At 38.7% G+C, this 12,822-nt stretch overlaps 1 protein-coding gene across 1 annotated transcript in view; it reads left to right on the top strand.

The window, feature by feature from the left end:
• The window catches only part of ptprn2 (protein tyrosine phosphatase receptor type N2), a 143,121-nt gene that overhangs the window by 11,243 nt on the left and 119,056 nt on the right, over positions 1-12,822 (top strand). The window contains exons 2-3 of the mRNA XM_075451925.1: positions 4,915-4,965; positions 11,125-11,238. Coding sequence (XP_075308040.1) covers positions 4,915-4,965; positions 11,125-11,238 — 165 coding nt within the window. The remainder of the gene's footprint in view (positions 1-4,914; positions 4,966-11,124; positions 11,239-12,822) is intronic.

The raw sequence follows: 12,822 nt of genomic DNA, 5'->3' as shown, positions 1-12,822 counted from the left end.
TTTTGCATGGTTTGAAACGGTTAGCTGGTTAGCTTAGCACAAACTGTAAGTGACACAAACAGCCAAAGGAAAATTCAGTCACTAGCACCAAGATTAACTATTACATCAGTGTTCAACTACTTTTTTTTAAATGTAAAAACCGAATTGTAGAAACAAGGAACTTACAATTAACAGAAGGTTTTCTTTTTTTAACCTGATGGATGTAGCTTAATATTTACAACCATGAATTGTATCAAGGTCACATAACCCTCAATAAAAAAATGGCGTATATTTCCTGACATGGGTAACTATTAATTTTGGACAAAACATTTTCTGTAAGATTTTAAAGAAGCAAAATAACTTTAATAACAGTGTTCCTTCTTGTTCAGACAGGCTAAAAAGTGCTTGTGGAAATTATGAAAATGTTGAGCATCAGCTCAGCTGCTGATGGTGACATGCAGCTTTTGATAAGAACAGAACTGCCAGAGCAAAAAAAGCTCTGAGTAGGAAAGAGCCATAATGACACAAGCTGTTTAAATCTGCGGACATGGTGTCAAGCTTATGTTAATGTGCTTGCAGGTGATGTTCTCTGCTGTCCCTGCTCCAGCCTTGCTCTCTTTTCTATTTCACTTGGGCTTTTATTGCAGTTGTTGCCCGCTGGAGTGTCCTGAAATGGCTTTTTTGGCTGGCAGCATAGGTGTATGTGATTAGAAATGAGTCAGGTGTCCTTGGTGGCAGCTTTTATTTATGGTAAAAGAACTTTGGCCCTAGAGAATGAATGAAATATGCCTTTAACTGCAGCAGGCTCTGGGAGGGTCTGTCATCGCTGCCAGGCTCTCACTGTTCTCCTTGGCCCTTCAGACATCGCAGATGGTATCCTGGCACTGGCCAACCACCTGTGAGGGAAAGTGGCTCGGCCTTCTTGTTCAGCCTTAGTTTTTTACCTCATTGGGATATGTTTAATGTTCCAGACAAGGTCAGCCAATCACAGCCAGATCATTCAAACTAAATCCACAGTGAGATTTACAATGAATGGTTTGATAATGCACAGGTAGATGGTAAATGAGAGAACAATATGCTTGTATATATTTTTATAGTAAGAAAATCTCAGTTAATGTGTAATTATTTTTTTTTCTTTATGTGACCTCAAATGAGCTTTTTTTCCTCCTTCTTTGGTTTCACGCCCCTGAAGGGAGATATTCACGCTGTTATGTCCCTGACACGCTGTGAGATTTTAGTTGAAGGTTAACAATGTTTGAGTGTGAATGCATCCGTGTATGTGTGCTGTTTGCTCAACTAGTGCAGTACAGTAAGTGCAATTGCTGCCCCTGATTACTGTTAGTTGAAATAAAGCAAGCGGGGGGCATCATGGCAAAGTGTTTTTCTGGGAGAGACGAAGGCCTCAGGTAACTGACGTTTTTGTACTTTTTTTTTAATACAAAACCTCCATGTTGTTGTTTAAACAACTGGCAGCTGCAGCAAAATGGTAAGTTCTGTCTATCTCCTGTTTCACTATCTCCGGAGAATACAGTCCTCTAACTAGCAGAGTATTCTGTTGAAAAACTGTGAACTGACTCATTGCATCCACTGACCTGATCCTTCTGGATTCTCCCTGCATACTGTATTTGAAATTGGGTCACACAGTGTCTATTCTGGGAGGGGGAGCTTCTGCACATTTAGAGCACCTGCAGTTAGCTCTCTTGTAGATCTGCTAGTAACAGTAATTTTCATCATCAATTGATCTGACAAGAACCGCATGTTAAAATGTCAAAACACAACTTGAATATTTGTTTACATTTGAAATGAGAAAACATAGGTACACATTAGGACACACAGAATGACTGTCCTCAGTCCAAAGATATTAATTTCGTAGTTATGAATACAGTACATATTACTAAGCTAACTATCCAACAAAAAGCATTATGAATGATCTTTTTTGGTCCCCTAAAATCCGTCTAAAGCTGCACCTACTGGACTCAACCAACAGTCCGTCTCCCACTGATGGTTACCGTGACTGATCTTTTAAGATTACAATAAATATATCAATTCAATTGAGTAATACTTTATTAATCCCCAAAGGGAAATGATATAACTGCAGTAAAATAAATGGATAGATGATAATATCAAATGAAATGGAATAAATATCAGCTGACAAACTTGGAAAGTTTAAGTGTAGCAGAGAGAGAGGTGTGGTTCAAATCTTCAGAGATCGCCATGAATGGATTAGGCTTTTGTTTTTGTAGCTTGGAAACACCTGAGCTGATGATGTCCCAAACAACGTCGTAGTAACACAGGTGTACTCTCTCTATCACCTGTTGAGTCTGAAATGACCGCAGCCATGTCTCTGTGAAACAAATATACTGCCTTACCGATATTCCCGTGTCAGGGTTCCAAGCTCTACAGTGATCTTTGCCAGTCTCACATTTCCCATGAAAGAAAGAAAGATTTAAACTTCCCCGTCCTTTCTCTCAGTTTTGTTCTTTAGCTGCACGCAAGATGTCTCCCCTTCAACTCGTATGGATTTAGTGTCTTTTTTCAGTCATTACTTGGGCTTTGGAAAGCTAAATAAGCTGCTCCCACATGCAAAGTACTTTAACCTTTCGTAAGGTTACACATCATAACAAATGTATAAAAGAGCCAGAATTACAAACTGAAGTCATTCCAGCTGCATGACATCATAGAAAAATCTACCAAAATAAACATGAAAAAAGGACAAATAGTATAACTAGCAATATTGTCTAAATTCTTTCAAGAATAAGTTGAAATGGGAAGTCTGAGGATGCCTCAGATTTTGTCTGGTCACCTGATTAGCTTTTTCCTTTACCGGCTTTCTTCCTCCCTCATCACGTCTTTCTTTCCCAGCTTGAGGTAATCAGCAGTATTCACTGTGATTGCATTTTAATTAAAAGGCGCCATTTTAATCATCTCTGGCATGGTGTCACAGAAAAGGGATGTGCAGTTACCAATCCTATGTCCCTGCCTATCACACAGACACGCTCACATGCACACACACACACACATAATGTCTGACTGACTATGCTTGGCTGGATGCGTCATTAGTTGAAAGTCGTAATTAATATTGAGAGCCGACAAGGCCTCCCAGAGAACCCATTGAATTAAGCAGGGAAGTGATGAGGAGGTAAAGTTGAATGGACTGACACTAATTGCAGAGCGCTGAGATGCACGGTCAAGAGGGACTACACAAGTCCTCCAGGCCTAAGTGAGTGCTTCACATTGGTTTGGCCCTATATTTTTTGTGTTTATTTTTGTTTACAGTTTAGAAACTGCAATAAACGGTTGATCATTTAGTATAAAAATGTTGAAAATTTTCGATTTTCCTTAATGCCAAGGTGGAATTTTTAAAACTTTTTTTTTTTCTTCCAATCCACTTCCATGTCCCAAAATATTGAGTTTACCAACAATAAATCACTACTTTTTAAAGATTCTCACACATTACAAACTTAAACTTCTTAATATTTCTTGAAAAGAGACTTAAATTCTTATTTAGTCATTTAATTTTGTGTTGACTGACTAATGGAGTAACTGTCTAAACACGATATTTTTCACTGAAAAGTCAAATGGTTAAGAAGTGGCCTGCAGGTATGGAGGTACTTTAACCCATCATAGGTCCGTTGTAATGATGAGTACACAGCGTATGTAACAGTATAATATTCAGGTAGAGTCGGTTCAAAAAGCAATTCATGGTCTTGATTTTAGAACAGTGGGTTCTTTTCATTCTGCCTTTTGTTCCATGATGATGCCTCACTCTGCATCATTAAATAACCATTTTGCTGACATATTGAAGCCATTACCTTAGATAGGTATAATTTCATGAAACGTACCCTCAGCTCCTAAACAAAATGGCTTTTGATTGTGTCAGTATAATCAAGTTCCCACGCAGATTAGCCGTTAAAAGAGTAACAGAATAGACTAATGATGCCAAAGTCAAATGTGGGGAGAGAAAACTTGAGCAAACTTTGATGCCGGAAAACTTCCTCTCTTGTCCACACCTGTCCTGATTATCTGTCCTCTCTGTGTCAATCGATTAACAGACTTGCAGCTCCTATCTCTTCTCATTATGAAAGAAGTCTGACAGAGGCCTCTCCTCCCACACAGCCTGTTCTTCATTCACGGTCACAAGCTGCTCATTGCTGTCCATCGAGGCCACCGGGCCAAGGGGGTGCATCCAATTCCGTCAATCCGTCTGATGAGCAGAGGGAGGAAAATTACAAAGATAAAAGACTTGAGGAAAAGGGACTGAGGCTTGGCCTAGTTGTTTGCATTTCCTTTCTGTGTTGCCAATGCTGCAAATGACACAAACGTGGTTATGTGACACTCACTGAAAAAGCTACACACTTCTATCAAGGCGCCTCAGCTGAAAGTCTGAATTATTATTTGAGCCCATTTTGGCCCTGAATGTGTGATCACATACAGCCTATGTAACACCCTCCCTCCCCGAAAATGTGTAGATGCAAAGAATCACGTGGACTGATCAGCGACCAGAGCTATGAGTCAGTTAGCTGCAACTCCCTTGAGTTAGATTTAAAGGCAGGGAACAGCAACTGGCTTCTGCCATCTGCTAATTTATTAGCCTGGAACACCCATTCTTAGTCCGAACGATAAAGTTCATTAATATTCATGCAACATTCATATATGGAAACATTGCCCATGGAGTCGGGGTATTAATGTCAGAGACAGGATAGGAGAAGTCACACTAATTGATGATTGATGGCTCTGCCATTAGCAGCAAGGCCAACGGCTAGAGTTAATGTACTACTAAGCTGTACTTTTATGGAACTGTGACATATTTAGAAACTGTGGCATTTGACTAATTTTGAACAGCGTTGTCTTACTTTTTCACAACCAGCTTGACTTTACTGTGACATGCTGAGCTGTGTTTTAATTGGCTCGTCTTTCTGTCTCTCTGACCTGCAGGTTGTTTGTTTGAAGACGAGCTCTGTGCTCCTTATGAATTCTGCGTCAATGGTAAGTCTTACTTAGAAATCCATGTACTTCTGTTTGTCTTCACGGTGTTCTCTGACCTCTAAAAAGATAATAATTTATACAACTTTAAAATCCTTAATTATACTCATAAACGATGACTAAGCTTTTAAATCCAACTTTCAAAGTCTTAAAGCGACCGCCATGAGATTTCATGTTTTGAACCATAGAATGAGAGGGTGGATCTGACTGCAGACAAGATGACAGACCTCAGACATGTAAATGCTGTTCTTTTCTGTGGTTTGATCAGACAGAGAGTGAAGAGGACACTAAAATAAATTCATGATTTAAACCAGACAGGAATTGGTCTGCTTCAGGTGACGGTTTAATCTCTAAAATGTAAGCACTTTGCATTTCTGTGGAGGCAGAAAAAGCCCCTGACTTGGGAGTTTTCAACTGATTTTAAAGCTGTTTGGTTTGTTACAAATGCCTGATGAGTGTTAATAGTATAGGATATTTGATGAAATTAAAAAGATTACATTTCATACAAAAGAAAAGCCCATTAATTTTCAATATATTTACCCACCCTTTTCAAAACCTTATAGTCTCAGTGTCTGATTGAGGATTTTGCCTTTGATACGAATCTGATATCATTTTGTTCCACTATTATTTTGGTTGGTCATCAGGATAAGAGAGGATGAATGACCAAAGCCCTGTTTAATTGCATATTTGCATGGGTTTAACAAAGTCTCTGTTTAATTTGAATGTATTGATCACAATCTGAAACGTCTCCATACTGTGTAGAAATATAATCCCGCTGAATTTGTGCCGAAAATACAGAGGAAAATTTGAGGAACCTTATTAATACCCACGCAACTTCCATCATTTTTGAATGGCAAAGAGGCAGAAGCTATAGGTGCAGAGAAAATCAAAATCATTACAATAACTACAAATTCCCAGAGGTCTACAGAAACATGTAATACTCCCACTCATGCAGGCTTTTAAAGGGGCTCACGTTGGAAGACTAAACTAAAGCTTAGTTAACTGTTTAAGAGAATGTCGTTTCACAAATATTATAAGTGTAGCCTGCAAAGTTATGGATAACACTGCGCTCTCCGTTTATGTTAAACTAAAATGAGACCTTAGTACGCTAACTTTTTTGGAGTCCCGAATACAAGTGTCTGAAAAATGTCTTGTAGTGTTTTATGTTGTCATTGGTTATCCATCAAAGTGCTCTCAAAAAGTCTTATTTGTCGAATGACCTATAGTGACCTAAAGGCTTCCTCACACCACACAGCATATTTCAACTCAGTTTAGATTTAATGAGTCAAAGGTGAAGCATAAAAACAGACAGGAACCAGACTGAAACCTTAAATGCACACAGTAGATGTCTTATCGGTCGATATTACCAGGGTGTTTTCCCGTTCACACCACAAATGATCACAACCACATCTACAACCCATCTTGTCATGGAGGATTGTCTGTCTGCAGTGGTAGCCATGACAACATGTCACCTGATGAATTGGGGGGAAATGTTAGGTTTTTTCAAAGCACGTCTGAATTACACACTGGGGTGTAATTTTGAAGGGAATTGATGGCGTGTCGATGTCGAGGATCATCCTGATGACAGAGCCATTGTGAAAGGTTAATGTATTCTTTTATAACGAAAGGTTTCAATACAGCAGCTGTGGTTCAGGATACGGATGTACATGTATGGAGAATCCCTACACTTGCGTGTTTTTGTCCTACAGGCATAAAGATTAAATGCTGGTTCTTTGAGATTGGTTGCCCAGTTTATATACTTTCAGCAGACTCATCTGACCATATTTTTCACAAACAAGATGAAGCCAGACAATAGATTTTCTTGCACAGTATGATGATATTACAAGCAGAGAGAAGTACAGTTTGTTTATTTATATGTTAATAACAGAGGGAAAATGACCTGAGATAACAAGAGATTTGAGTTGTGGTTTATGACTCTGTCTGCTGTTTGGATTTCTAAACTACTTTTAGATTGTATATATTCTTGTAAACATGGTAATTTAAGAACAACAAACAGTAAAACACTCTTCATAGATTGTATCATAAATCATCTTGTTAGATTTTGGAGAAACTTTTTGCATCGATATGGCATTACAACCAATTTCTCTGAATTTATTGTAACTCCAAACGCTAACATTATAACAGATGTAAGAACTTATAGAAGGAGACTGCTGATAAATAAAGAGAAAATAGAAAAGTGGATTACAGTTAGTGGAAATATTTCATGCCAAGTGTTTGTATATATCATACATACATATGATGTGTGTGACTGTTGTATTGACTAAAAATGTTTCATCATGTTCACACAATCCTATTAATGCTAAAGTGTTAATTCCAGGTCCTTCACTGATTAAATAAAACAAGTTATGTCCTACATAATAAGCAGGTAGGGAAATATTATTATATAAATATTATTCAGTTGTTTCATAACCCCTTATGCCTACTCTAAGGTCTATGTCTACACTTTGCCACTCTCTGTTGGGCTGCTGATGAGCGGCAGCCACATCACAGACAGATGATGAGTGGGAGTATCTAGGTCTGCCACTTTCACTCTCCTCCAGGTCCCTGAAGGAGTAACCTGGTTTATTCTGGGCTGGGCGAACCGTTTTCCTTTTCACCCGGGCTGCTGCCACGCAGGGTTGTTTGAAGGGAAGGGAAGGGTTGCAAGATAGGGCCGATATGGCAAGCCGTTGTAACACTTGATATGTTAGGTCATTTTTTTTCCTGGTAACTATAATTCAACTAAAAAAAAAAAAGTCTCTGTCAAAGTTAAAAAAAAATGTTTTGCTCATTAAAAGGACAACTTTGACTTGAGTAAATCAAGCGTTTGTCTTTCTAGCCCGAAGACAGAAAAACACGTAAACTCTCATAGGTGTGATGGAAAAATACTGTTAGTTGCCTTTCACACATGCATACGTTGGCATAAAGTCTTATGGACTAAAGGAAGAATCATTTTGGAATAAATCTCCTCAGTATTTACAGATGTTGCTGTTTCATTGATTCATTATCCTTCTATTCTCCATACATGGTTAAATAAACTGGTGTCATCACTTATTTTTAATGCAGCCTTTTCAAATCTGCAGGGGAATACTGTCTAGAGGTTCTTCTGAAAGGATATGTGATTACCTGAAAAGGCATTTTAATTTAATGCCACTCTCCAGAGTCTGTGGTTACTGGTTAGATAAGCTAAGCTAAAGAACAACAATAAGTGTTATGTGCTTCCCTCAGGGCGCCAGTTGGCTCCTATTAAACACTTAACCAACAGTGCTGTATTGATTGGTGTTATCTGGCCTCTGCTAGAGCCAATATTATCTGAAACGTCCGCACTGTATCTTAAATTTAAACGATTTATGTGATGCTTCCATCGATCAGAAACTAGTGCAAAGCAACACATACACTCTTAGTTACCCTTAGGAAATTCAAATTGCAGACAGCCTGCAAGGAGGACTGAAGAGGTAAATCCACAATTAATCAAATAATAAATGGTAAGAAACTGTAAAGTATCAATTGCAAAGGATGGAAACAGATGTGTTATAAAAAAGAATAAACTAAAGTTTATACTCTGCAGCCAAATTCAGAAGGCAGCTTTTTTTGGTTTAGCTCTGAGAGTCCAGTTTATCTTTATTTATTCTTTTAATTCTTTATTGAATTATTTACATGTGCATTACAGTGCATGCATACATTTAATTATCATTTCAAAGCCGCAACTGTTCCATTCAAAAGGCCCTGAATAACCCATAAACACTTCATTAATCATATGCTGATCACTTTAGCTTTTGTTCCTGCACCTTTCTTCATTAGCAGAATACATCTGGCTGGTCTTGGCGCATTGATTCGAGCCTATTCATTTTCATGACACGAGTTGCAAAGCTAATACACCTGTTCCAATACATCTTAATTTGTCTCCTGGGTCCGTCTGCCTCTCTTCTGACGTACAGTCTTTTAGAAACGCTTTGCTGACTGTCAGCTTTAGTGTTGGCTCCTGTTATCCCAGAGAATTAGCTTTCACAGTTTAAATAGCTTTAGCAGCAGCCGAGGGTCTGACTGCCTGTCACAGTGGGAGGAGAGACAGCATGTGGATTTAGAGCTCTCTATACCGTTTTTGGCTGAAACTCTCCCTCATTCCTATCAACATCCTGCTTATCCAGACATAGCCTCTATTTAGTAAGAATGTCACTGACTTAAAGTATTTCTCCTTTCAGGATTGATTCATTGATTAATTCTGTGGCTTTCTTTATGGGTTATGAATGACATTGATTGAGTTTTATTTGCATTTCCTCTAGCTCTTCACATTGCCAGCATTAGTTTAATGTTACAAAAAGACAAAAGCTGATCTGTTTTCAGGATAAAGTCAGACATTTAATCATTAGAAAACCATCTACATTCTATAACTCTCTTGGACAGATATTAATTTGATATTTTACATATAACAACAGTGTTTTTATTTCGAGCTCTGAACAACCCTCCATGCACACAACACGAGTAGCAATCCAGGCCTTGGAATTAACATGTTGTATTCAACTGTCAAAAATAGGGGAGAAAAGAGTCTGTTTCTCTCCAAGCTGTCAGCTGCAATGAGCCTTGTTTTGATCCCATCAGTATTGTGAATACACCATAAAGTGAAGGAGCAGAGCTTTGTGATCCATCATGTAGCTCTGAATGGCCCAGCATCACCTTGATAAATCAATCAACTGTTACACGTGCCAGACAAGGATTTCTTTGTTGTAAAGTACCCCTTACTTCTATATTTAATGCACCAAATTCCCTTGTGTCTGGTTGCTAGCGGGAATGTTCCTGACAACAGAGAAGGAAGTGACATGTGCCATTGCCATGGAAACCAGTGAGCGGTGTAGAGAATCAAACATTTAGCAGTTTCCTATCACATGTTATGTCACCAGCCTTCTTTTTTTTCTTACATAAAACATGTTGTTAGTTAACACAGATTAAAATCCTACCACAAGTCTTTGTACAAAATGAAGCCTTATTCTGTGTGTGTGTTTTAACCATGTCAGCAGGGATTGTGTGGTTACAACTGACTGTCGGCAAAGATCAACGATCACATCACAGTTGACAGTTGTCATTATCTGTTTGTCTGTAGGTGGGAGTTTTCCTCTGCGCTGTTTGAGAGCTCAAAATAACCGCTGAGCTTTGTGCTCTGTTGTCTGTGTTAATTCATCACCTCGCACAGGTTTTTTTGTTTGCGTGCAGAGCTGTCATTTAACAGGTTACAGGCTGAGGGGAAGGTGAAGACACCCTTAATTTAGGATAATAATCCAATTTTGTTTCCTCAGTGTTTCAAAATGGCGCATCCCAAATATGCTCATAAACCCTTGGATTTTTTTTTTTCTATAGCCCCAGTTTACAAACAGTATAAAAAATTTCAGCATGTAATGGAAATCAATTCTTATGTATTTTGTAGTTCCAGACATGTAAGAGAGCATCAGTCATGATTGCTGCTGTCATTGTCTGACATGGTGGGTCTAATAAAAGGGAGGCTGTGGTGCGTGACCAAGTGTTGATTCACATCATCAGATCCCGTCTAATTACGCTGGCATCTCTTACACACACTCTCATGGTCTCATGGTCGTGCGCATGATAGCTCACACATGCTCACACACAGCGGAGCTGTGATTTTCATTCTCTTTTTTCAGCAAACAAGCCGAAACTATTCATATTCCCAGCTGAGAGAAGGTGATAACTCGGTTTGTTTATAATGCAGGCCTTACATTTACACACTGCTTTTTGACCCCCCAGAGCCTCAGTATCCTTCAGAGATCTAGACCAGCCATTGAATTATTGGGCTGATAGGGAATATGTGGCGTGGGTTGCCAGGCAACCCAGGCGGGAAGCCCGCTGATAGGGAGATTACCATGGTCTTTGATAAAGTCCTTTCTGCCATGAATGTCTGCTTATCATAGTCTACATAAAGGAAAAATTTCATCTATTTGTCCCCCCTCCAAAAAAAAAAAAACAGAAAATCAGACACTAGGTGCTTCACACCATTGCAACCTTTCATCTGAGCCAGCAGACATCATTTTACATCATAAGAGCCACAAGAGTGTGTGGAAAATTTGTTTTGTGTGTATATCTCAATTTGAACTGTTAAAAAAAGCAACCTTCACGAACATGCTTTTACCATTTCCTCCTTTCCTTCCTCTGTAGATGGAGTGTTTGGAAGGTGCCACGAACTGGCCAACGCAGACCTATACACGTACGATATTTCTGCCACAGCTCTCCAACGCCTCAGGATCCTCCTACAGAAACTGGCACACAGAGGTACAAACCGCCCGTCTGTCTTTGTCCGAGTTTTTTTCTTTTCTGTTCGGCATCAGTCATGTGCATGGCTTACAGCAAATGCCTTTGTGCGAGGCTAGCCAAATAAGACAAGCTGTCTCTTTGGATGGCACAGCACACCACCGCAGAGCCAGAACAGGTCATTTGACTCATATCGGGCCATTGTTTTGCCATCATTGCCTAACTCTTGCAGCCAATCTTATTGGCTTGTATGCTAGCTGGACATTTAGAGGTAATTTTGTGGATGAGTAACTGTGAGATGTGCAGTGTAATCATATCAGACAGTCTCTCCCACTCAGTCAATGACAGATGATAATGTGCTCGTTATAATAGGTTACAGCTTCAGGCAGTTATAATGTGTGTATAATAGGATGTCTTCATAACAAAAGTAACTATATAGCTTTCATTAAGATTGAAGCTACAATAGGAATTGTTTTTGTTTTCCAACCTGGAGTCCAGCAGAGTCTTACCCGTGCATCTTATCAGCTCTATAAATCAAATATGTCAGATTTGATATTCATGTCTTGTACTGAAGAACAGAGTGTTCTCTTGCTGAAGGCTGTTGAATTGTGAACAACAAATAGAAAAAAGCCTCCATGGATGTCTGCTGCACAAATGAGATACCACCAATTTGTGTCAAAAATTTAAAGTTAAATTCTTTGTCTGGTGGAAAAAAATTAAGCGACTGCTATGATTTTATTTTACTGGGTTGTAATTTATTAAGGTCCAAAAAGTGTAAATTCTAAGTGTAAATAATCTTATGTGAAAAATTTAGACAAATAGTGTTCAGTTTGTACCTTTCCAATAAAGAGTATATATATATATATATATATATATATATATATATATATGTATACATTTCTGTCATTCAGAATTTTGTAGAGTAAGAAATAGAAAATCAATTTTCATGATTAACCTGTTTTGTATAGATATAAAAGGAATTATATTAGGTTTTCATGTGAGGAAAAAATGCTGTTCTCCATGTATTTTCGAGCATGCAACTCCACTTAAAATCCACCAGGGGGCAGTAGAAACCTTTAACACAGACCGTGACCACTAACATCAGCCCTTCAAACCTAATTGGCTTTGCAGGCCACTCTGAGCTTAATATCTTTTAACAGGCATGAAAACAGTGTTGAAAATCATTAAGAGTATGCGGAAATCTAATTACTGCATAGAAATAAACAAATGTGAATGAGGAAGATGCGAAGAGATCTGCTGTGTAATTCTTTTGCTAATTTGTTTTAAGGGGTGTTAAATTCTTTAGATGTTTTTCTTTACAGGCCCTCATCCCTGACCTTGTGTTTCAAGAGAGCTGTTTACAGACATGACATCATCTCTTTGAAACATTTCCCCCTTTACTGTCTTGTAGAGTCACATCCACAGACGGAGAGCGCTATCTGCGGATGAGTCCACAATGAGCCGTTAATGCTCGGTGGCATGTTATTCTTATCAGCTCAACAGCAATTTAAGTGTCATCTTTAAGATGTGGGGACCCTTTTTTGAGCTTAGACAGGATTGTAGAGACCGTTGTACTGTAACCTAAATTGAAGAGATGAAGGGGAG

Source organism: Odontesthes bonariensis, chromosome 20 (assembly GCF_027942865.1).
Source record: "Odontesthes bonariensis isolate fOdoBon6 chromosome 20, fOdoBon6.hap1, whole genome shotgun sequence".
NCBI classification, from domain to species: domain Eukaryota; kingdom Metazoa; phylum Chordata; class Actinopteri; order Atheriniformes; family Atherinopsidae; genus Odontesthes; species Odontesthes bonariensis.
This window is presented reverse-complemented; position numbering and strand designations above follow the sequence as displayed.